Raw genomic sequence first — 24,617 nt, forward strand, 5'->3', positions numbered from 1 at the left:
ATTTATTGAGAACCTGCTAAAGGACAGAGACTGCTAGTTGTACAAAATAATAAGTTGGGCTCTCTGGCTGGGGGAGTATGCTTTCCAGCTGGGATGATGTGTGTGGACTTGTAAGGACAGGACTGCCTGGGGTCGGAGTTGCTCTGTGGGTGGCCCAGTCCTTTATCCTTGCTCCTCCCCGTGTGAGTTCATGTAATGGGTCACGTTCACTCCACTGTTCACACGATCGGTGTTTGCTATTTTGAACCATGAGCTCCCTGGGAACAGAGATGAAGCCCCTTGTAACAGCCAGGGCCTTGGGACACAGTGATCAGAGAGTTAGTCAATGTGTAGATGACGTAAGCCAGTGAGAAGGCGGGGTGTGTACGTACAAACGGCAGAAAGAAGAAATTTACATGCTGGTTCCATATGGATGCCTTTCTTCCTTGCAGCTCCTGTCACATATAGAGAAACTTCGAACTTCCATGATAGATGATCTAAATGCAAGTAACGTCTTCTATAAGAAAAGGATAGAAGAGCTAGGGCAGAGGCTCCAGGAACAGAACGAGCTGATCATCACTCAGAGACAGCAGGTATTTTGGTGTATATACTATATTGGCACATTTTTCTGTAACCAGTGCAACTTATTTAAGAACGTGTGTCTTTAGAGCATTTGTAAGTTGGATGAGATGAGGAGAGAATATCTTCCCACCCACCCCCCACCATGGTTGTTTATCCAAGTCAATAAAATAGTTTTTTTAAAGGTATTTTTTAAATAGTGTAGTGCAATCAGATTTATTCAGTTAGAATTCAGGATAAATGTGAAGGCATCTAAGAATTTCTTTCGCTAATTCCTTTGAGAAGCAGGTGAATCCAAATGCTACTTTTATAAAATAAAGTTTGTCTCCGTGTCATTAAAGTCCACATGCCCTGTGTCTTTGGGGCAATTAGTGAAAAGGTTCATTTACTGAGCCGAGTATCTATTGATCATCCAGTACATCCCTGTCTAGTTTCAAACATGGATCGCTGAAAGACTGTTCTTCTTTGCAGATTAAAGAGTTCACCAGTAAACCGTTAAACAGTGTCAGTGAACCCAAAGGTAAGTGGACCAGGATCCCAGTGCTGAAGGCAAGGTGGGCCACCCTGACCATGCGCTGAACATTGGTGAATGTGGGGCTGAGACGGTTCACAGGTGCTAAGACGACATTTTGACTTGGGAGCTCTGTTACCACAACCCAGAGAGTTGAAGAATTTTAAATACCTAATCTGTCATCAAATGGTCTCCTGTCCTTTTTATCAGGATATTGTTATGCACATAATACATGCTCAGTAACTGTACCTCTGGATGAATGTGCAGTTAGATGACTTAGGATTAAAAGGGCAGAGTCCAGAGGCAGGCTGGGTTCAGCTCCCATCTCTGGCACTGTTGTAGCTTTGTGAGCCTCTGCCCCAGTTTCCTCAGCTCAGAAGCTGGAATATTAGTAGTATTTACATCATAGACTTGTTATGAGGATTAAATAGAAAAACGTGTAAAGAGCACCTGTTAAATACTCATCAGTGTTGGCTATTGGTATTGATAGTAAACTCTTAATTATCCTAAAGTGCTATGGAGGCTTGATGCGCGATTCTACACTGTGGTTGGCTGGGATTGAGGGTTTGCTCTAAGCATAGTGGGAGGATATACAGCCTACTGAAAATAGCAATGATAGCCACCCATCTCCACAGCATTCAGGAACTGGTGAGAAGGGTGACTGGGAGTCAGAAGTACAGGTCTCCCATTATAGCATCAAGTTTGCCTTCTGCCTGATTGCCTTCTGAGTGGTCCCCGTCTTGGTTCCCATCTGTCTCAGATAGTAAGCCATCTTCATCTACTTGAGGGATGCCAATTGGGGTTTGGCACTGGGTGTATGGATTGTGTTTCCTCTCTGTTTCTGGGGTCATGAGAAATGCAGGCATGTCTTGGAAATATTGCAGGTTCAGTTGCAGACCACTGCAGTACATCCAATAATCACAATACAATGAGTCACACAATTTTTTTTTGACTTTCCAGTGTATATGAGTTATGTTTATACTATACTGTAGTCTGTTAAGTGTACAATAGCGTTATGTCTAAAAAAATGCACATATACTATATTGCTAAAAATGCTGACCATTACCTAACAACACAGTGTTGCCACAGACCTTCAATTTGTAAAAGTGCGGTATCTTCAAAGTACAATAAAGTGCAGTAAAATGAGATTGGCCTACACTTGCTTTCCTTGTTTTAAGATAAAGTTTTGGAAAGGGTGGTAGTTCCTTGTAACTTCTCTTGGAATAGTTATAGTTCAGATAATTAGGAATATCTGCATAATTGGCATAAATATTTGAAAAATAATTTTAGGAAAAAGTTAACTTTGAAGGGATTTATGTTAAACATCTTTGTTGGGTAAGACACTACATGTCAGTACATTTCATGTATTATTTTTTTAGGGGGAAATGTTAGGATGTGCACTGGCAAAATATAACCTGTACCTTGTGGTTTTTGTTGTTAATTTATCTTTTTTCATTTCAGGGAGTCTTTTAACCTGGCAAACTTTTGAATCTAAGCCAGCTGCCCCAACTGTACCGAGTAAGTTTCTGAAATAGGCTCAGAGCTCTAAAGATAGTTTTAAAGTGTTTAAACCCATATATAACTTCTACTTATTATTTTGAGATGATTCTTGGAACATCAGTGTGTCTGGAGATTACATAATGATCTATTTTGATTCCTGGCCTTGACCTGGTTCTAAAACCCACTATTGTAAATGTCCGTGTGACTTTGTGGTGGTTTTGGTTAGCCATACCTATTACCTTACAGTTTGCCTAATAAAGGAATGGCCAAAAATTCCTTGGCATCACCCCAGTGTGTGCTCTGGGTTTCCCAAGGCAAAGCACTGTGACGATGTGACTGTGTGTCGTGACCCCCACATTTTGGCATCTCTGAGACCCAGTGCTGCAGGGTTTGACCCAAAGCCCCCGTCAGTCACTCACGAAGTCACAGCACCACTGTCTTCCAGAGCTGTCAGGATCTGGCTAGAATCCAAAAAGACATAATCTGTACAGTTGAGAAATGGATGCATTGTCTTCCTAATAATAAACAGTTGAAAAATTTTTGTTCCATTCAGGAAAGTGTGTGAACAGGATCTGAATGCTAAGGGAGGGCCTCCCTGATAGCTCAGCTGGTAAAGAATCCACCTGCAATGCAGGAGACCCTGGTTTGATTCCTGGGTCGGGAAGATCCACTGGAGAAGGGAAAGGCTACCCACTCCAGTATTCTGGTCTGGAGAATTCCATGGACTGTATACTCTATGGGGTCGCAAAGAGTCGGACACGACTGAGTGACTTTCGCTTTCACTGCCCTGAGGCTGGGCACGGAACAGCCATTCATGTGGGCCCAGGACTTGTAATGATGAGAGGACACTGATGAGTGTGTTTGGGAACTGGGCACAATTGACTGGAAGGGGCTGATGGTTTTAAATGCTCAACTGCTTCTTGAGGCCTGTTGATGTTGGTCCTGGAAGCTGAAGAGGTTGAGAGGTGCTGAGGAGGAGAGGGCAAGAGTAGAGCTAAGGGGAGAACAGAAGCATTCCAGAGAAGTATGGAAAAATTAAAAGACGTTCAATTATTATCGTTTATATTTTAATTATACTTAGCACAGTATTGGAACAGTCATGCTAAGTTGCTTTAGTCCTGTCCAACTCTTTGTGGCCGCATGGACTGTAGCCCGCCAGGCTCCTCCGTCCATGGGATTCTCCAGGCAAGAATACTGGAGTGGGTTGCCATGCCCTCCTCCAGGGGATCTTCCTGACCCAGGGATCGAACCTGTGCCTGTTAGTCTCCTGCATTAGCAGGTGGGTTCTTTACCACTAACACCACCTGGGAAGCCCATTGAAACAATAACATGTTCCAGTAAAACTTTATTTACAAAAACAGGCAGGCAGGTGTTGGTATGTCTTATAGACTGTCGTTTGTCAAACCTGGATCTAGCTTAGCAAGTTGCAAGTGGGTTCGAAGGCCATATTTCCAGAATTGTTAGCAGTGTACTCATAGTTAGAAGTTGAACACTTTCATAGTAGCCATTGGAAAGCTGAAATTGTGTGCCTACAGGGGTAACTGGGGCTGTGACCAGTATTTCTCAGATAGGATTAGAACTAAAGATCTGTTTTTAATAAGCTGTGGAAAGAGTCAGTAAACTAATAGACAAATAGTTGAGAGAGGAACCTCAGATAGAAATTGTCAGATGTTAGAAGAGAGGCTGTGGAATCTAATTTTCTGAGATATTTTGATGTAAAGAATGTTCAGTCTACTTGAATCAGGCATAGTCTTCTAAAGGCTGTACCTGAATTAATGCCTTTAAAAGGCGTCTTTCAGCCTAGTGATTGGGGTAGTCTTATAAATTGGTTTATTGTACATGAATATTCACAACAGCATTATTCTTAATAGCCAAAAAGTGGAAAAAGCCCTAATGGCCATCAACTAATGAATAGATAAATAAAATGTGGTCTGTCTACAAAATGGAAGGTTATTTGGCCATAAAAATACATGCTAATGTTGACACATGCTTCAGCGTGGATGAAACATGAAAACATGATGCTAAGTAAGCAGACTACAGAGGGCCACATAACTAATTGTATGATTCCATTTATAAGTAAAGACCGGAATAGCAAATCCATAGAGATAGAAAGTAGATCCTTGGTTGCCCAGGCCTGCAGGGAGGGAGAGATGGGGCTAATAGAGACAGGTATTTGGAGAGGCGTACATGTAATGAGTATGTTCAAAAACTTGAGAGTGGTTATGGCTGTACACCTCTGTGACTGTATTAAAACCCACTGACTTGTAGATTTTAAAAGGCTGGATTTTATTTCAAATTGTTATAAATTTGGTTTAGGTTAGTTGGTGCTGTCTGTTATTTGAAACATTTGTTCCCTCATGATCTGTATATTAATATACCTTGACTAGTTTGATGAATACTCAGTTTATCCTCATGTTCAGATGCTGATGCTGTAAATACAGGACCCTGTAATTACATTTTTATGCTTTTTCAGTGAATACTCCAGCCCCCCAGACACTGGATGCGAAGTCAAGTCTAACAATGGCACATGGTAAGTTTCAGCAAAGTCTCAACGTTTTATATACAGTTTCCATCTGAGTTAGATAACTTATTAACTGAAAAGTGCTTCTGTGGGGGTTATTTATGCAAAAAAAAAACATTTTGATGTATTCAAAACAGTTAATAAAACTGCAGTCTTCCTATGTAATGTTACTATGAACTAGTCAAACCTACCAGTCATAAAGTAGAAAATGTATCTATTGCTGGGCTCACAGGTAGAGGTTTTTAACTCTGAATATTCCTTGGAGGATTTGTGATTTTTGGTGGAAAGTAGTAGGTATCAGGTAAGAGGGTGACTTTCTACTAGACCAGCCAACCAGCACATGCCACAGGGCATATGTGATTGTTTGTATAACTTTCAATGTGGCAGCTAGTCACCTTTTTTAAGCAAACAGTTTCAGGGATTGGTTGAGAAAATCTAGAAAAGACACGTGATGGAAACCAAAGGAAAAAGTAGGAACCCCTGGATGAAATTGCTGCCAGGATGCAGGTCTTAGACCAGGTCACAGGGTAATAATTGTTATTAACATGATCTAGTAGACAGGGTGAATATTTATAAACATACTTTTGTATAACTAAGGTGCTAGCAGTTTTTATGGTGTTTTCAATATATTGTTTTCCTGTAATCTGCTGTATGTTAAGTGAATTAAAGTGGGAGGGGGGCCATCTTTTTCCTGTCTTAACTACAAATGTTTCTGGAATCTAATGATTATTTCATTCCACTTCTCTATTTAGCCTTTTACTTTGGACTTAAATCCATGGCCAGTCGAGTTGGACATTTTGTCTTGAGAAATATTGTGGTTCATGTATGATGGCCTTTTATAATTATTCTTTTTACTCACTGACTGATTCATGAAGTGTTTTACTGCCCCTGATTTTTTTCCTAAGATTATCTCAGGGGGATTGGTTCCCTTGGGTGTGTTTATAATACGTAATGCATAAATTCTTCACATATTGGATGTTATTATTTTCAAGTGTTAGGACATGCAGGGTTTTTTTTTCCTTTGAACCAGTAACAGAGATAAACTGTATGTTTGACCTACATAAACTTTCTTTAATATTGAATATATGAGGAAGTTATTTCTAACAATTTTTGTCTATTCATATTATTGATGTCAGGTTAATATCTCTCTGTTGCCTCATTTTTTAGAGTTGATTTTTATAAGGCATTGCTGGCTACTTCTTTCTTGGATGTCAACATGTGTTTTAGTTTCTTTTGTTTCCCCTTGGTTATTGCTAGCCTCCTATCTGACATTATACGAGGGCCATGTTTTCGTTGTTTTATATTTTTAGTGCCCGATCAGGGACACATATGGTTGGCATGGAGTGTTATTTGGGGCTAATTCCAGGGTCCCAACAAATCTGTCAGTTCTAGAGCATCGTGTTCCATGTGGAGTCTGCCTTGCCCAGGCTGGGGCTGCATGAATTAGCCAATCTCCCTTGCTGGCGTCTGCTGCGATTGAAATGCTCATTTTAAATGCTGGCCTGGCATGAGGCCCACAGCCCTTGGATTGGGATCAAAGCCGATTTGTGAGCATTTCAATGGTTAGGAGTGAGGAGCCGGCTTGGCGGGGGCCCACTACCTCTGCCCCCAGCCGTGGCAGCTTCCCCAGGTGCTGGCAGGGGGGAGGGCAGGGGGTTGGAGGGGACAGGGAGGGTTGGTCACAGATTGCACAACATTCATTAGCCCAGCTTCCTCTCTGTCTTTCCTTTTGTTCCATCTCAAACCTTGATGAGGTCCTTCACCATGAAAAATCTCATGATTACTCACCAGCTAAGGTTGGGTTCCCCGAGACACAGGCTCCGGGGTGGAGGTTTGCAGGTGAGATTTGGGCACTGCTCTCAGACGACACCCGTGAGAGAAGCAGGGTTGGGCGTTAAAGGGATGTTGATCCCAGATGCAGCGGCAGGAGAGGTCTCAGCAGATCTGACTGGGGGTTTTAGAGCTGGGAGGGGCATTTTGGAGTTGTCCAGAGTCGAGCTGAGCAGTTACAAGATATGGGTTGCCCTAGGCAGAGGGGTGCTGGCTGCTCCTTTCCTCTGAGACAGGCAAAAAGTAGCAGCAAAAGGTGGCAGGAGAGCACTGATGTGAATTATTGGTGCCGATGAATTAGTTGACAGAGTGGAGAATGTGCAGAAGAGATTGGAGGGATGCTGGTTGAGGTTGCTATGGCAACCACTAAGTGATGGACTGAAGCTGTTTGGGTTGCTCTTGTGGCATTTCATAGCTGGTGAATGTTCAGAGGCTGAGCATGGCAGGATTGGAGAGCTGGGCTGCAGGAAGACGAAGAATCTGAGCTGGGAGATCAGTTGGCGGTTTTAGACATAGTCTGAGAGATTCCTAGTCTGTCCTTGAATGGTCTCCTCTTCTTTTTGTCAGGCTTCCCATGTGGCACAGTGGTAGAGGATCTGCCTGCCAAACTGGAGATGTGGGTTCGGTCCCTGGGTCGGGAAGATCCCCTGGAGAAGGAAATGGCAACCCACTCCAGTATTCTTGCCTGGAGAATCCCATGGACAGAGGAGCTTGGCGAGTTACTGTCCGTGGGGTTGCAAAGAGTCGGACACAACTGAGCAACAAGAGATTGCTTACCTAGGGATTGGGGTTACGGTGATGAAATGGGAGGGAGTGAACATAACAGCTGTTCTGTGGGATTGGTGGAAAGGCTGTGCGAATGACTGGGGAGCAAAGGGGAGGGAGAGGCCAGAACGTGATGAGCTCAGGTACTGGCTGGACGATGTCTGCAAGACAAACCTGACGGGCACCAGTGGGAAGGCATTGGAGCTTCATGGCCAAGAGTCTGGAGTTTGGAAGCAGATAGTCTGGATTCATGGTTGAATCGTGAGACCGTTGGGTTTCCTTGTTTGCCAGTGGGGAGAAGAGTCTTGGCTACTCCACTGGGCTGTGGTCAGGGTAGATGAAGCAAGGCCTTTGGAGCAGAAGTCAGTGAGCATGCATGAGCTAAACATTAGCTTCTAGGGTGGGGCGATGAAGTCCAACAAAGTCAGCCAGTGGAGAAAGGGCTGGGTGAAGAACTGGGAGTTTTTCTTCTGGAGGTAATGGTGGGAGACTGACATAAGGATTTCTCTGGAAGCCTCTGAGCGTTTCAACTCTTACCCTGGAGGTCTCAGCTCAGGACAGGAACTGGAGGCTGGACCTGTGGCTTATAAAGCATGAGGGTGGCAGGCCTTCCATCCCATATTTGGGACATCAGCCTGCTTTGGGTGCCCTGGGGTCTGGTCAACCTCACTTCCTCAGCCTTTATTATTGTAGGGGTCCAGATTCAGGAATCTGTCCTTCCCCTGCCTTCTGTACCACTGCAGGGAATGTCAGATTTTGACCATTAATCCTGACTCAAGAGAGATAAAGCACAGGATTATCCCTATGATATAATAAGTATGTATATTATGATATTGTAAGATTTTATAAAAGTTTTCCTCATAACTTTTATTTTTCGTCTTTTTCAGAAATTACAATACAGTATAAACCATGTGACTTAAAAAAATATTAGCTATCCTCTTAGATCTCTGTTTTCAGCAGTTCAAATTAGGAGAATACTTGTGTAACCTTACTTTTTTTAATTTTTAAACTTTTTATTGAAGTACAGTTGACACATAACATTATATTATTTGCAGGTATACAATATAATGATTTGATATTTGTATATGTTGCAAAATAATCACCACATTTAGTTAACATCCACCACCACCCATAGTTATACATTTTTTTCTTCATCCATATAACTTTAAAATCTCGATGCTAAATAATAAATTCAAAAGCACATTTGTGGTGTTCAGCACTTGTGTTACAGGGTTCAAATCACATGCTCCTTTGTGGTGGGGCCATGTTTATGTTTTAGAATTAAAGTGGAATCCTATTTATTGATAGACTGTGTGCTGAAAGTTCATTTGAAAGTAGCTTAAAATGCATTTCTCCCATATAGTCAGCGTTAGAGATGTTGACTATATTGCTGAACTAGCTGTGAGAGCCTAGTTATAAACACTTAAGTATATCTTTTTGTATGTAGCTATTATATATGTGTGTGTGTGTGTATATATTTGTATATGCCTAAAATAGAGTACCAGAAATACCCTTTAATAAATTAGAAGGCCTTCAAAGTAGGAGGTAGTAAATCTGAGGTAATACACGCAAAGCACTTAGGTCTCTGTGCCTGGAAGCTGGCCACTATTACTCTCCCCAGTCACCCACCCTGGGGTCTGGTGGTGGAATGAAATGGCTTCTGTCTGTGGGAGCCAATGAACAGCTCTCTGTTCAGGCAACCTGTATCAGCTTCCAGGCTGAAAATAAGTGAACCAGGCACCTCCTAAGCCAGAGTTTTGGTTGCATTTCACTCTGTGCCTAATGCCTTACTGCTGTGGTTAGTTATACCTTCAGCCAAACCCTGACCTCCTATTGCCTCTGCTGATGGATGGGCTTTGCTTTATCCATGCTGCCCCGGGTTTTCTTGTGTGTGCTTGGGGACATTTCCCCGGGAAGTCACCCAGAGACTACATCTGCCCCGCTCACTGTTCTGGGGTGGGATTGGGAAGAGCCTACCTTCATCTGTCATCTGTCCACAGCTTTACCCCGTTGATTCTCTGAGAGCACATGAAACGTTGTTTAGGGACACAGAGGTGTATGAGAGTGGGTCTAAGTCCTCCTTCTGACCTCAGGAGACCTCTCCTTTTCCTTCTACTATTTTAGTCCTTCTACTTGAAGGCCCTGGGGCTAAAAAGAAGTGGGAACCCCAGGGGTCTGGGAATTTTTTATGTTTTTAGCTTTGGAAATTGAAATAGTTTCAGTAATTTTCCATTTAACTACCTGATTAAGATATAAAGAAAAAATATACATATATGATATAAGGAAAAATATAAAATATAAGGAATATATATAAGACTTAAGAAAATATATATAAGATATAGAGAAATATATATATATATATGATATAAGGAAAATATATCTGTGTCAAAAATATTTTTAGGGATAAGTGAAGAACTTTTGTAGTTGTGTACTTGTGCCTTAAAGAAATCATGTCTGGCACTAAGTTGATGAGCAAGAAATTTTAACCTAATTATTTAAAAATATAATTTCCTGAGAGTGAAGTTAATAGAAAATACATAGAAAGGGCAGATACTGTGGAAAAGTAACCAGCTTTAACTGACTGCCTTGCCTTAATATTTTTTTCCCATTTCAGGCCTGCTATTTCAGGCCTGGTTAAAGTACTATGGAACGATGTCTTTCAAAATTGTTTGAAAGGAACTAACTTTACTTTGCTGTTGTCCTGTCTGTACTATTCTTATTTTTCCTCATTAATAGAACAGGCATTCTCATCGCACATACTGGAACCAATAGAAGAACTTTCAGAGGAAGAAAAAGGTAACAATGAGCTTGATCAGGGTTTATATCTGCATCAATCACATTTAGATGCTAAAACCCAAGCTTTGAAAGTACTTGAGTTTTATTGTAGTGTATCAAAATTAGGAAGGCATTTAGGTTTGGATTACATTTCCAATCTGTCTGTAGTATTCTGGCATCCTGTTCCCATAATGTGCTGTTATATTTCCACCCTGCTTTACTGTCTTTTAGCATATGAGTAAGAAATTTTCTATGTCGGGGAACTTGAAAAAAAATTTAAGCCATTATGTCAATGCCAAGATTTTCTGATCAGATGACAAATTGACGCAGTTGTGTGCCAGATTATACAAAAATATTAAGACCACAGTAGTCATTTCTCATAACCTGAATCTACCAAATGAATAAGTAAAGTGCCCATTTCAAAAATTGTTTTTAATAGCAAGGAAGGCATAATGTCTAGGCTCTGAATGTGGAATATTTACATGCAGAATATCTCAATGGCAGAATCAGAGCTGTTACAGGTTTGGGGAGTTAATTAAAATTATTACTTCTTCCTCACTTTATTTGGCAGTAATAATAAAAATTATTTCCTGTCAGCTCATTTTTAAAGTCTGTGAATGCTTACTTACATTATTAATAATATTTTATAATGATCTTAAAACAATTATATTTGGATCAGTTTATCATAATTTTCTCCTTAGTAATGCTTTACCATATTTTACTTCTTCAGGAGAAAGCAAATTGTTAATATTTATATGGGCTGTGGTTGTATAATTTTTGTTAGGAAAAAAAGTAAAATTATACATTATAATATGTAAATTCTTAATGTTTGTTATAACTTCTGTGTTCTTTAGATTTTTCCCAAATTTTTTTTTTTTGTATAAGGATACAGATTGAGAAGGAACTAGATCAAGCATATCTGTAACATCTGCATGATCTGTTTTTTCATTTTCTTGCATGTAACATGCTTGCTCTTTCATAAGTATCATTTATTGATATCTAGAACACAAGATCCCTTATTCTTGGAAGAATTCCTATGAAATGTGCAGGAGGTTCATAGATAGGGTCCAAAATTTTGAAACTAGTGTCTCCAATTACATAGTTCGTACTATTAGAAATGAGTCAGCTAGGTTCCAAGAGGAATCCTGGTTTGTCCATCATCACTGTTTCAGTTCCAAGTTTCACCCATTGCATATTCTGCCTGGACTTCTTTTAGGTTTCTTCTACTCAGACAATGTAAGGCTTGCATTGCTGATGGCAAATACCATCATTGGCTGTTGCCACAGTTAGGGAGCCAAGTTGGGAAACTCATCTTTGCCACCCACCATGTGTTCAGACACAGCTCTGGTGGAGATGGGTGAGCGCTGAGAACCACTGGGATCAACTGAGTCCCAGAGCACTGTTACAGAAACCAGTGACTGTATCTTTTAGTGCCTCCGTGGAGCCAGCCGGCTAGCAGCAAATTAATTGCCATCAATAAATTCCTCAGCTTGTACTAGCATTTGCAGACAAATGCCTGTGCAGCTAAATTTTGGCAGTGATTTGCAAAAACACTACAGCTTTTTACCAAGAATTAACTCATCCTTTGAGGCAGACTTGATCTCACTTCTGTTGGATGTTAGAATGCGAGGGCCAGGAGGGATCTTAGGGGTTATTTTATTTTTCAGAAACTTGGAACACAAGGGGATTAGGAGCTTGCTCCAGGTCATTGAGTTTAATTAGTGACAGTGGCTGGGACTAACGTCCAGGTTTTCTGTTTTCCATGGTTTAATGCAAAGAACAAAGTGATGGAGGAAGGCAAACAGGTCCAGCCTTTGCAGAATGGTCTTTGGGGAATTCTCTACCTCTCTGGTTTTAGAGTCCTCCTGTGACTAATGAGGAAATTGAGTACTAGACTATCAAGCCCCTTCCAACTCAGAAATTCCATTGTGTGTTGCTTTTTGTTTTGTTTAACTCCGTGCTTTATGCTACAATTATTTGCTTACCATGAATGGTGTGGTGTGTTAATAAGTCTGATATAACTGATTACATGTGTGGACTGTTATGCATTAGCCTGGGCATCTGCTTGGGCATGCTTTCCATTTTTTAATTAGAGGAAATGCTGATTTCTAGAATAGTTTGTCTTGATCTTGGTGAGACAATATGTGCTTTAACTAAAATCTTGAGTTCTGATCATCTTTCAAGTCATTCATTTCACCTTTACAGAAAAACTTGATTATCTTTTCCTATCTATTCTACCTTCTTTCTCTTGCTTCTGTCTTGCCAGACCCAGGCTCATAAGACTTCTTCCTATAAAAGTTTTTCTAATTATTCACAAATGACTTTCCAAAGTGAGCACCCACTTATGAAGGAATTTAAGGACAGAGGGAAATCTTCCATCATTTGGGAGAACTTAGGCATCAAAATGAACTTGTCATCAGGGCTGAAAGTTAACTTGGACCAGCCAGCAAATGAATTCAGTTACCTCTATCAAAGGCCTTGCAACTCTTCTAGACTGTGGCCAGTCTGTTCTGGGTATCACTTGACCCCTGCTTGTGGCCCCATGTCCCAGAGCCTCGCTTCAGACTGTGCTTCTGTGTTATTTCTTTTATATCTGAGATGCTGGCCAAAGAATTATCTTTGCCCAATTGAGACAGGAGGTGCATCTATTTCAATAGTAGCTCTATGACTTCCAGGCTCTCTCGGTACTTCTTTTTACTTTCAGCCCTAGACAGTTGCAGACTTGATGACCAACCAGCAGCCAAAGTCAGCGACAGCCGTTGACTGCAGCTAAGCCCTCTAGGTTTTGATGGACTCAGTTCCTAGGGCAGAAGTTGTTTTTCTTTTGGTAGTTTCAGAATATTGGGGAAACAGCAGCATAAATGCTAAAAATATAAAATTTAAGATTACGTCTGACTTTTATCCATATAGACTCATATAAAATTTCATAATTTTGATTTAGCAAGCCACAGTAGCAAAGTGTAGAAAAGCATCATCGTGCAGGTTTTTCCCTCCTATTTAATGGACCAGTAATAATGTGGCTCATTTTGCCTGAAATTTGTTAATAATGAACAGAAATATTCTTTACTATTGGAATTGAGCTAGTGTTTAGAAAGCATCTTAACCAAAAGGCATGTTGTTAAGATGTTCTGCAAATCCACGTGCCATGGGAACCTAAAAATCCCATCTGCTGAGGCAGGTGAGACCTTGAAAGAGTGGAGTCTCTGTGGGGATCTGCCTGAAGCCCCAGACCTGGGTAGTGGCATTTGGTGCCACTTTCTTTGGGTGAAATGCTTTGTTAGGAGAACAGGCTTCAAAGTGACGATAGTACCATCACCACCTTCTCCCAGATCTGCCCGTGGTGTTCACTAGGGGTCTGAACTGCCCAACGCTGAGACTGTTTCCTAAGCCTTCATTTTCCTTTGACATAGGTACTCAGTTGTTCAAGGTCATACAGTCCTGCCCCTTTCTCCAAACCTTCTTAAACTAGACACTTTTTTCTGGAAGGAAATAAAAGGAATAAGGAAGGACACATTAAGAGACTCTGGCCTGTTATTTTTTGTTTCTAACTTTAGGTTGTTGTAAACAAAGTATACTTTTCCTAAGAGTTTTGTTAATTTCTTTTTCATTTTGGTAAGTATTTTGAGAGAGATGATAATCTTCACATTTTGAAATTTTATGTGAACTTAACATGCACTAAATATATAACATAAAACTTAATTATTTAAAAGAAATAAGGCTTTTTCTTCATTAGATGATACCTAATTCTGACTGGATTTAGAAGAAATGATTTCTTTAGGAAGTAGTAAAAATAATTTTAGGATAAAACATTAAATTTCTCAATAAGTTTTTTTTTTTTCCCATTTTGCTTCTCTAGAGACTTATTGCTCACATTACTTATCTAGCTATACTTTGGTTGAGTAATCAAGAAAAAGTCTGAAGATCCTGAAGTTTTGAAGCAGGCTTAAGATAATTTTAAAAGCTATAATACTTAAGGATTATATATTGTGCTGAATGACTAAAATATTCAAAAACTTGAAAACATAAATGCTTGCTTGCTGTTTAGAAGTTGTGTTTTGCCATTTTCTGCTTAGAGGTTTAATGCATTTGTTTAATTCCTTTTAACACATTATAAAAACCTTATTTTAGGAAGAGAAAATGAACAGAAATTCAATGACAACAAGATACATATAAGGAAAACTTTGAAGAATAACCCTTCCCTCACTAAAGAAATAAGAACTGTCTTGGAGCAGAGTTTGGTGGAGAAACTGGAAACCTTGGGGATTAATGCAGTAAGTTCACCCACTTTGGGAATATTTACTGGTTTCGTTTTATTTTGTTTTCTAAATAATAAATGATCAGAGAAGAGGAGGTGACATGTCAGTTCTGTTACATTTGGAGACCAGAGCCTAATGCGACATGATTCATTAAACACTTAGCTGGCATTCACTGTGTGCCTGACACCTTTCAGAGAGCTTTCCCAGTGTTAACTCATTTAAACATAGAGATTGATCTCTGAGATAAGTGGCAGTTAGTTCATCTGCATTTTGCAAAGGTGAAGTCATTGCTTCAGGTCACATGTTAGTGATGAAGGAGCCAGGATTTGCCTGTAGGCAGTTGCAGAGCTGCCTACATTCTGATGTTAGCTCCAAACTATGTTTATTACAAAATCAGCAGCACTTATTAAATGAATGGGTGAATGAATTGTATTTCATGTTGTTGCCAGACTGAATAGTTGCATACATAAAATACACAAACTTAATTGAACAAACGGAATTTATATATTCCTGTTTCTGCATGAGTATACATAGTACATGTGCATGTGTGTATGTGTAATGCAAAAGTATGCATACATGTGTGGGTGGTTTATGCAGTTGTGCACATGGACATGTGTGCATTGTGTACATGCACTGCATGCATGTTTATGTGTGCAGATGCGTGTGCTGTGTTTGTGTATGTTGATCTGTGTGTAGATATTGTGTATTCATGTGCATATAGGTGCATGGATCTGTATGCATACATGTGTATATGTGTATCTGCACATGTGCTAAAATTTGTGTGTATCTGAATGTATGTCTGTATACAAAGATGTATACATACACATTTGCATGCCTGTATGTGGGGTGTGTGTGTATATGATCTGTAACTACCACCCAGGTCAAGAAATCCATCATTTCCAATATCCTAGAAGACTGTCTTTGGCTTTTCTAAGTTGCTGTTGCTTCATACTCCCCAACCAGAGGCAATGACTGTTCAGATTTAGTTTTGTTTGTTCTTAAACCTCATCTGAGTGGAACCCTACACCATGTAGTATCTGTGTCATTTGTTTTGCTTATGACTTTTTCTTTAAGATTCATTTGTATTATTTCACTTCACAGTAGTTTGTACTATAATATTGTGTTGTATAAATACACTAGATTTTACCTGTTCTCCTGTTAAGGGCCATTTAGATTTCCAGTTTGGGGCATTTTGGCTTTACATTCTTGTACTGTCTTTTGGTGGACATGGACATTCCTTTCTCTTGGATGTATATCTAGGATTGAAATTTCTAAGACTATACACGTTTAGTTTTAGTAGGTATAGCCAAATAATTTTACAAAGTGTAAACATTGACAGTATCCCTGTGAGTGTATGAGAGCTCCTGTTGTAGCTGCATATGGTTTTGGGGTTATATGTTTTGTTTGGGACATTTACTTTTATCCTATGAGTATTAAAACACCCTTTTTTTTTTTAACCTAATGCATAGTTTTTTGTTTACTTTTTTTGTCTATCTGGGCTTTAACACTTAAGTTTGGAAACACTGAGTTGGAGATCTAAACTTATTTCCAGTTGGATCAGTTGGATCTTTTGTTGAATAACCCACCGTTTCTTAGTTTGTTTGAAATAGCAGTTTTATCATAAAGGACATCTTTACATACATTTAGATTTATTTTTGGACTTTCAGTGATTTTATCCTTTGAATTTTTTGGTATTTGTTTGCTAACACCATACTGGTTTAATCTTAGTAACTTTGTCCTGTATTTTAGTATCTGTTACAGGCCATGCCTTTTTATTAGTCTTATTTCAAAAATTTCTTGGCAGTTCTTTTGTATTTTGTTTTCCAGTGAACTTTAGAAACAGCTGCTGCAGTTCCAAAATAATCCCTGCTGGGATTCTGATTGGAATTGCTTTAAATGTTGTGTGTTATTTAGGAAGAAATGACATTTGTACAGAATTGTGTCTTTGCATCCAGCATCAGGGTATAGGAAGACAGGCATTGAACACCTGCTCACACAAAACAGGTGATAGATCCATAATGATTATAGGATGTGAAATGAAGGAAAAGTAGAAGGGATTGAATAATTGAGGTCAGAGAAAACTGCTTGAGGTGGTAGTCAATCTGATGATGGAGATTTCTGCCCTGGGCAGCTGGATGGGTGGTAGGGCCACTTCCTGAAATGAGGAAGACTCAGGGAAAGGTGAGGGAGGAGATGGGAGTGTGTGTATGACACTGATATTGAATAAATGAATAAATTGCTCTTTAACTGGTTTTCTTCTTTAGATAACCTTTCAAATCCTGAAGAATTTTCTCAAATCACCTCTTAAATTATGGCATTTTCATCATTGAAAGCTTGATGATTTTTCTCTTACCTGTGGCATAACTAGCCTTGAAGTTTTTCATTTTGGCATCAGTCTCCTTTTTTGCTCTCCTCACCTGTTTTCTCTGTAGCATTAATCCCTGGACACCCTGACTGTCTCTGCCTCATTGCCTGCCTTCCCCACAAGTTGCCCCCATTTCTGATCCCACCCTTCTTTTTACTTGTTTCATCTACCCATCCTTCAAGGCACAGCCCAGCCTTCCTCTTAAGCCTTCTTGGGCCACTGAGGCCTCTGATGGCTCGAATCTCTGAATTCCTCCAGCCATTGTGGATTCATTCAGTCTTTTTAAAAAAAAAAAAAAAAAGACATTTATTCAGCGTCATGATCAGACTATTACATTTAGCAATCAACAGCATGGGTGCAAAAAAAAAAATCTACATTAAAACCCTTTGTTGGAATGCTTTACACTTTCCACAGAACAGAAACTAAAATAACCTGTTATACAATTAGTCACAAGTACAGTCTTCGAGTTTTTTGCCCATACACATGAGTATTGTCTAAAACATGTCTTCTTTGTAGCAGCTAGGCCCTGCCACCACTGTGCTTGGCTGAGTTCACAAATCTGTTGTAACCTGTAGCTTCCCTGTCACTTCTCTGGCTCTCCTCTCCTGCTAAGCTTTGTTTCCTGGCAGTAATTAAAACCTTCTGCCACTGCCATAGCTACTGCTGCTGCTGGAACCACCATAGCCACCTTGGTTTCGTGGTTTGGCAAAGTATTGGCCTCCACCACCATAGGGGCCAGAACTTCTGCCTCCGAAGTTTCCTCCTTTCATGGGTCCAAAATTTGAAGATTGATTGTTGTAATTGCCAAAATCATTGTGGCTTCCGCCACCTCCAAAATTGCTTCCGTCATTACCAAATCCATTATATCCATCCCCACTGCCACCATATCCGCCACCACCACGGCTGCCACCAAAGCCACCTCGACCACTGAAGTTTCCTCCACGACCAAAGTTGTCATTCCCACCAAGACCACCTCCACGACCGCCACCAAAGTTTCCAGAACCACTTCGACCTCTCTGGCTGGATGAAGCACTAGCCATCTCTTGCTTAGACAGGGCTTTTCTCACTTCACAGTTGTGGCCATTCACAGTGTGGCATTTCTGAATGACAATCTTGTCTACAGAGTCATGGTCATCAAAGGTTACAAAAGCAAACCCTCTCTTTTTGCCACTGCCTCGGTCAGTCATGATTTCAATTACTTCAATTTTTCCATACTGTTCAAAATAATCTCTCAGGTGATGTTCTTCAGTGTCTTCTTTAATGCCACCAACAAAAATCTTTTTCACAGTTAAGTGGGCACCAGGTCTTTGAGAATCTTCTCTTGACACGGCCCTCTTTGGTTCCACAACTCTTCCGTCCACCTTGTGTGGCCTTGCATTCATGGCCGCATCCACCTCCTCCACCGTGGCGTATGTGACAAACCCGAAGCCTCTGGAGCGCTTGGTGTTTGGATCCCTCATTACCACACAGTCTGTGAGCGTTCCCCATTGCTCAAAATGGCTCCTCAGACTCTCATCAGTTGTTTCAAAGCTCAATTCTCCGATGAAGAGCTTCCGCAGCTGTTCGGGCTCTTTGGGAGACTCTGATTTAGACATGACGGCAGTGGAGGCGGGGAAGTCTTCAACGATGCTTTCTCGGTGGCGTCCATGGGCAGAAAAGCTCATTTAGTCTTTATCACGCATCTGGCACTGTTGGTTAATCAGTCATAATCAGTCACTCACATGCCTTCCATGAATTCAGTCCTGATCCCAAATGCATAGTATCCCTAACCAGCCACGTATAGTCTTACACACTTCTATGTGTCCCGTTGCACCTTGAGTGCCTTTTGAGGCTGGTTCAGGGCATCCCCGTCTTACATGCAGCAGTAAGGATGAAAGATTGACATGGTTAATGCAGACAAACATTCATGAAATGAAAAGCATCAAAGGATAATTTCTTAATGTTTTGTTCCTTCAGGATATACGTGGTATTCCAAGTGATCACTTGAATAGAGTGCTAAGAACTGTGGAATCAACAAGACAAGAGCGAGAAAGACAAATACCTAACATTCAGCAAATTCGAGAATTCCTTAAACATCAGGTCAGCTGTAAAATTGAAGAGAGAACACTGCTGTCCACAGGTAAGCCTGTGACCCACTGCCATTTCATGTCTGCAGAAATATTAATAGACCAACCATTTCGTGATTTTATATGGTTCACAAACCTTGCCACTTAATCGGCAATTCTGTTACTGTTTGAACCATTAAATGTTGCATTTTAGATTTTTTTTTTACAATTTTTTTTGTGTGTGTGTTTTTACAATTAAAAACCTCCTGTAGTGTGGACTCTAGACCCTTGAGATGGGCTTGTTTGTTTCTGTGCCAATGTAGACAATATTGTAGCATTTTCTTCTGCTTTTCATGCAGTGGAGACTCACAAATGACCCTACTATTCCAGACAGGTACGGTGCTTCTCAAATGGACACCCTTTCAACTGGAGAACTACCTAAAGCAATACACCTTCCTCCCAAAAGCAGACAGCTGATTAGACAAAGAGCTGTTTTTTCTGATAGAACATCTGTTCCAAAGTGAGTATTTTCAACTCTAATTTTTTAAAAAAATATTTGTCTCAGCTTGGGCTTCTATAACAGAATACCATTGACTGGGTGGCTTAAACAACAGAAATAAATTTTCTAACACTTCTGGATGGTGGAAGTCTGAGATCAGGGTGCCAGCCAGCATAGTCATAGGTTCTGGGAGGCTTCTGTCCCAGGACTCACAGATGGCCAGCTTCTTACTGTGTCCTCATTTGCCAAGGAGAACAAGAGAGGCTTGGTCTCTCTTCCTTTACTTACGGGGGCACTAATTCCTTTCAGTGTGGGCCCCATCCTCATGACCTCATCTAAACCAAATCACCCCATCTTCAGATACCATCACACTGAGGGCTAGGGCTTCAACACAGGAATATTAGGAGGCCACAAGCATTCAGCCCACAGCAATGTGTGACCCAACAGAGAATCACACTTGGAATGCCTACCCTTCTCTCAGTTCGGGGAGACTCATAACTGCTCACCCTCTAATAAGGCAAAAATCACCAATTCCATAGAACTCTGTTTTAAATTGCATGATTTGCTCATGCTGGGAATATTTTTCTCTTGCTTTTAGAGTTAAGAAAAATGCCACAGAAGATCATTTTCCCAGGAGGTCTTCCACTATTGCGTGAGTACTGAGGGAGCAGGGAAAGGTGGTTTTTAAAAGTTCTTTTCACCGAACATTCCTTTCACTATAAATTAGTATGTTCATTGTGGTTCACTAGAACCATAATTATTACATATCATATTTAATCTGTGATTCCTTTGTTACACCTTCATTTCTTTATCCCAAGTCAATAGCTCTTGTGGCCTCCATTAACAAGTGGGACCACACCTGAGTCATGTTTGTTATTCCCCACCCCCACCCCTGCCTAGTTTAGTAATTTTCAATAAGAATGATAAATTATAAACTTTTATACATTATAAATTTTCAATAAGCATGATAAATTAAATGCATGATGTTGCTTTTTAGTGGCTGGATCCATGATGGTGTATCTGGATAGAATTTTAGTGTTCCAGCTTCTTGTGGAAGTAGTTAACAGCCTTAGACCTTACACTCTTAGGCTCGTTTAGGATACTGAGAACCGTATCTCAGTCATTCCTTAACTGTGTGACACTGATTCAGTTGATTACCTGTTTTAAGCCTCAGTTTTTCTATCTGTAATATGGGATGGTGCTTCCTCTTTCACAGAATAGTTCTACAAATCAAAATGAGAACATACGAAATGGACTTGGCCTCAGTGCTTGGTACTTGTGGGTACTCAATAAGTTGTAGGTATATCATTGTTATTAATTATGAGTAAAACTAATTTTATGATAATTGAATTTCATAGTAGAGAGAATAAATATAATAAAGACACTATAAATGATAACTCACCCTTCAGAAGCACTTATCATGTAATAATCTCATGGGAAGAGCTTTATTTCATGGGATGTGGTTTAACTGAACATTGTGTGGAATTTAGGTGCTCAGTGAATATTTTTTAAATAAAAAGATACTGCTCTGAATTTGTTTCACTTTAAAATGGGGTGATGATTTACATGATACTACAAATGAGTGTGTGTAGTCATATAAAAGTACTTGGTAGGGTACAGTATAAAGGTCAGCTCTAAGTAATGCATGCATGCATGCCTGCGTGTGTCCTCAGTCGTGTGGACTCTTTGCAAATGTTACTATTTTAAAAGACAGCATAGTTTTATCCCAGAAATATTTTTTTCCACTATAAAATATTTTTCTTAGGTGTACAAAAACTGATATTAAAAAAATACAAAATTTGAGTTTAGAGGAGTAATGTCCTAACTTCAGTCCACTTTGGTAAATAGGCCCTGTGGCATGTGGTTGGCAGATGTAAATTTGAAATGACCATTCTGCCTTTTGCATAGTAAGTCCTCAGCCTGGCCGCCATCTTGTTCTGTGGCCACGCACGCATTTGTTCGGCTCTCTTGAGAAAGTTCCGACCTCTTTAAGGGGCATATTGTGTGTAAATCCTGAAACACGGAAACAGCGCCCCCTGTTTGGACTTTGGTTTGTTTAGGACTCCTCCCTTCAGTTCCGAGGAGGAGCTCGATGCTGACGACCTCATCCAGGCGTTCGCCTCCCCAGACGTACTTCCTGTGGTGGCCTCTAAAAGCAACAAGAGTAGTTTCGTAAAGAGCACCGTCAAAAGCGACACTGACTGGACGGAGGGAAGTGAAATTGAGGACTCTGATATTTCCCCCAAGCCCACAGGTAAGCGTTCCTTTACTGAAAATCCACCTGGAAATTTTGATTTTAGGACAGTGGTTCTCAACCACAGTGCTTCTGTGGACGACAGTGGTTCTCAACTCTCCATACTGGGCATCTGAGCTGAGAAAGTTCTCGAGGAAACAGTGTGAAAGTAAAATGAAAGTGCTAGTCCCTCAGTCTTGTCTGACTCTTTGCAACCCCATGGACTGTAGGCTGCCAGGCTCCTCTGTCCTTGAAATTCTCCAGGCAAGAATACTGGAGTGAATAGTAATTCGCTTCTCAAGGGGATCTTCCCAACCCAGGGATCCAACTCGGGTCTCCTGCATTGCAGGCCGATTCTTTACAATCTGAGCCACCAGGAAAGAAAGTATGGGGTTAATCTAAAAATTGTTGATGCCTGAGGAAAAATGGAAGGGGCTTAGCAACTAGTTGATGTTCAGGTGGAAGGAGAGGAAGAGGTTGGGGATGTCTGGGTGTATTAGTAACAAACACAAGGGCTGCTATAATGAAGAACACACTCTGTGTGGCTTAAACCACAGAATCTGTCTCACAGGAGCTGGAAGACCACAATCAAGGTGGCAAGGTTGGTTTCTTCTGAGAGCTATGAGGAGAGGTCCTGCTCTGTGCCTCTGTCCTTGGCTTGTAGATGGCTGTCTCCTCCTTATGTCTCGTCACATTGACTTTCTCTGTGGGTGCCTCTGTGTTCAAATTTCCCGCTCTTGTCCAAGGACACCAGTTGTGTTAGATTAGGGCCCTCCTTAATGGCCTCACCTTAACCTAATTACTTCTTTAAAGGTCCTATCTCCAGATAAGGTCACCTTCTGAAGTAATGGGGGTAAGGACTTCAACATACGCATTTGGGACACAATTCAACCCCTTAATACTGTGTGTCCTTGAGAATAACTGTTCTAACACACCATGCTGCCTTTTGGAAACAGCAATTCTCAAGAAATGTGAGGTCCAAGTTGGTGATTGCTGATAATTTGCTAAGGAGAAGAGGCAAAAGGGTCATTAAAAAAAAAAAATGTTTAATGCAACTTAAAAATTCTATATTTTAAACATATCAGATGTAATTAGTTTATTGTATATATTTTGTATATACCATGTGTTTTTATAATTGTGTAAAATATAACTTTTAAAATAATTGTTTTTGAAAATACCATATAAATATCCATTCACATAGGCTGCCTCACTGAAATTAAAGTTTCTGATCATGAGTCTGAATGACATCCTTCTTTGATTTAAAATAAAGATTTTATTCTTCTAGTCTAGAGGATCATGATTTTTTAAAAGGCATTATTTGCGATGCTTGGACTCTCTCGAGGAGGAAATGGCAACCCACTCCAGTATTCTTGCCTGGAAAATCCCATGGATGGAGGAGCCTGGCAGGCTACAGTCTGTGGGGTCACACAGAGTCAGACATAACTGAGCAACTAACACACAGACTCTCTCACATTGTAAGATTATTTTGGAACTGAAGATTTAATTTTTTAAACTTTACCTGTTTTCTATGGGTCCCATAGGAACCTCCATTAAAACATTAACTGGAAAAGTTGAAAAGACGGTTTCAAATCATAGAAATATGAATAAGCCACTTGGTGGAATTAATGTTGCTGACACGTTCATCAAAAAAGAACTAAAAGAAGATCTAAAGGTGAAATCACTTTTACTTGTTAAACATACACAAATTCATCTTTTAATGAATATATCATAATAATTGTATTTTGTAGTGAAATGTAAAACAAATACAATTATTTAGTATAGTAGAGGTTGAGATTTTTACTTTGTTTTCAGTATTGTATTTCCATAGGGAATCAAAGATACTGAAAGGATAACTGGTAATAATACATCCTATGCTTATCAGGTTTTACAGGTTTTCAGAATCCTGTCACGTGTATTATTTGACACTGGCAGATATTAGGTAGTTTGCTCACAGAAACTTGTGACTGAACAGAATCTGGGCTTTCAGATCTGAGTCCAGGAACCTTTTTGCTACCAAGACATGACCTGGAAGTGAAATAGGGACTTTTCAGAGTTTACCCCCACTTGGCAGCTGGAGTCCATAAGACATGCTTTAGAGAGACTGTGACTCGAGCGGAGAACAATGCTGAGCTCCCCTTCCTGAGACTTTGGACACACTCCAAATTCTGGCACCAAGCCTCGGAAGTGCTCCTGTGAATGGACACCTGGGTGGGCTTCTCTGTGTTGACTGGGTCTTCCAGTCGTAGTTGCTCTTTAATTTTTCACTTACATTAGATTTAATTCTTCCCCTGCTCATCTGTGGAATCCAGAGCATTCTGTCCAACTACTTTCATAAGTTAGTGCCATTTGTGTTACACAAGTCCAAGATGACAAAAAGTCACATCAGTCAAGAGCCACCGTGTCTTCCTTAGAAGGTGCACTGGAGAAATACAGTCTTTCCCATCGGGGCCAGCGGCTTTTGCAGGGCCCTCATGTGATGTCTCCTGCAGTTAAATGTCTTAGTATCACAGAGGTAAGAGCCCCATAGCCAGTCTGACTGCTCCTTGGGGAGCATCCTGACTTGACTTTACAATGTAGTTTCTGGAATTTTCTAAATTTTCAATTGCTGCCTAGGAAACATACATTTCCATGGCAACAAACAAAAAGAGGTGGTTCCCTCTGCTTTCGAAGCACAAATTTCCAAACCCATTTCATCACCCTTGGAGATGACCAGATGAGAGACCCTCTGAGGCTCCCAACTTCTTACCATTTAGCGTCAG

General features: G+C 40.3%; 2 protein-coding genes across 8 annotated transcripts in view; one reads left to right on the forward strand and one right to left on the reverse strand.

The window, feature by feature from the left end:
• DZIP1 (DAZ interacting zinc finger protein 1) overlaps positions 1-24,617 on the forward strand; it is a 50,101-nt gene that overhangs the window by 22,400 nt on the left and 3,084 nt on the right. For 3 of the 7 annotated variants that reach the window (XM_070471504.1, XM_070471502.1, XM_070471503.1), the window contains exons 11-22: positions 432-572; positions 1,030-1,078; positions 2,531-2,587; positions 5,043-5,099; positions 10,422-10,481; positions 14,589-14,731; positions 19,038-19,200; positions 19,517-19,646; positions 20,224-20,277; positions 20,842-20,925; positions 21,686-21,879; positions 23,400-23,530. In XM_070471504.1, coding sequence (XP_070327605.1) covers positions 432-572; positions 1,030-1,078; positions 2,531-2,587; positions 5,043-5,099; positions 10,422-10,481; positions 14,589-14,731; positions 19,038-19,200; positions 19,517-19,646; positions 20,224-20,277; positions 20,842-20,925; positions 21,686-21,879; positions 23,400-23,530 — 1,263 coding nt within the window. The remainder of the gene's footprint in view (positions 1-431; positions 573-1,029; positions 1,079-2,530; positions 2,588-5,042; positions 5,100-10,421; positions 10,482-14,588; positions 14,732-19,037; positions 19,201-19,516; positions 19,647-20,223; positions 20,278-20,841; positions 20,926-21,685; positions 21,880-23,399; positions 23,531-24,617) is intronic. The other 4 variants (XM_070471508.1, XM_070471505.1, XM_070471506.1 and 1 more) reach the window with 4 other exon arrangements.
• LOC139036326 (heterogeneous nuclear ribonucleoprotein A1-like) lies at positions 17,361-18,760 on the reverse strand. Its single transcript, XM_070471509.1, has one exon. It carries the CDS (start codon positions 18,743-18,745, stop codon positions 17,714-17,716), a length of 1,032 nt encoding a protein of 343 aa, XP_070327610.1. The 5' UTR covers positions 18,746-18,760; the 3' UTR covers positions 17,361-17,713.

This window comes from Odocoileus virginianus, chromosome 8 (genome assembly GCF_023699985.2).
Source record: "Odocoileus virginianus isolate 20LAN1187 ecotype Illinois chromosome 8, Ovbor_1.2, whole genome shotgun sequence".
In the NCBI taxonomy this organism is placed as follows: Eukaryota; Metazoa; Chordata; class Mammalia; order Artiodactyla; family Cervidae; genus Odocoileus; species Odocoileus virginianus.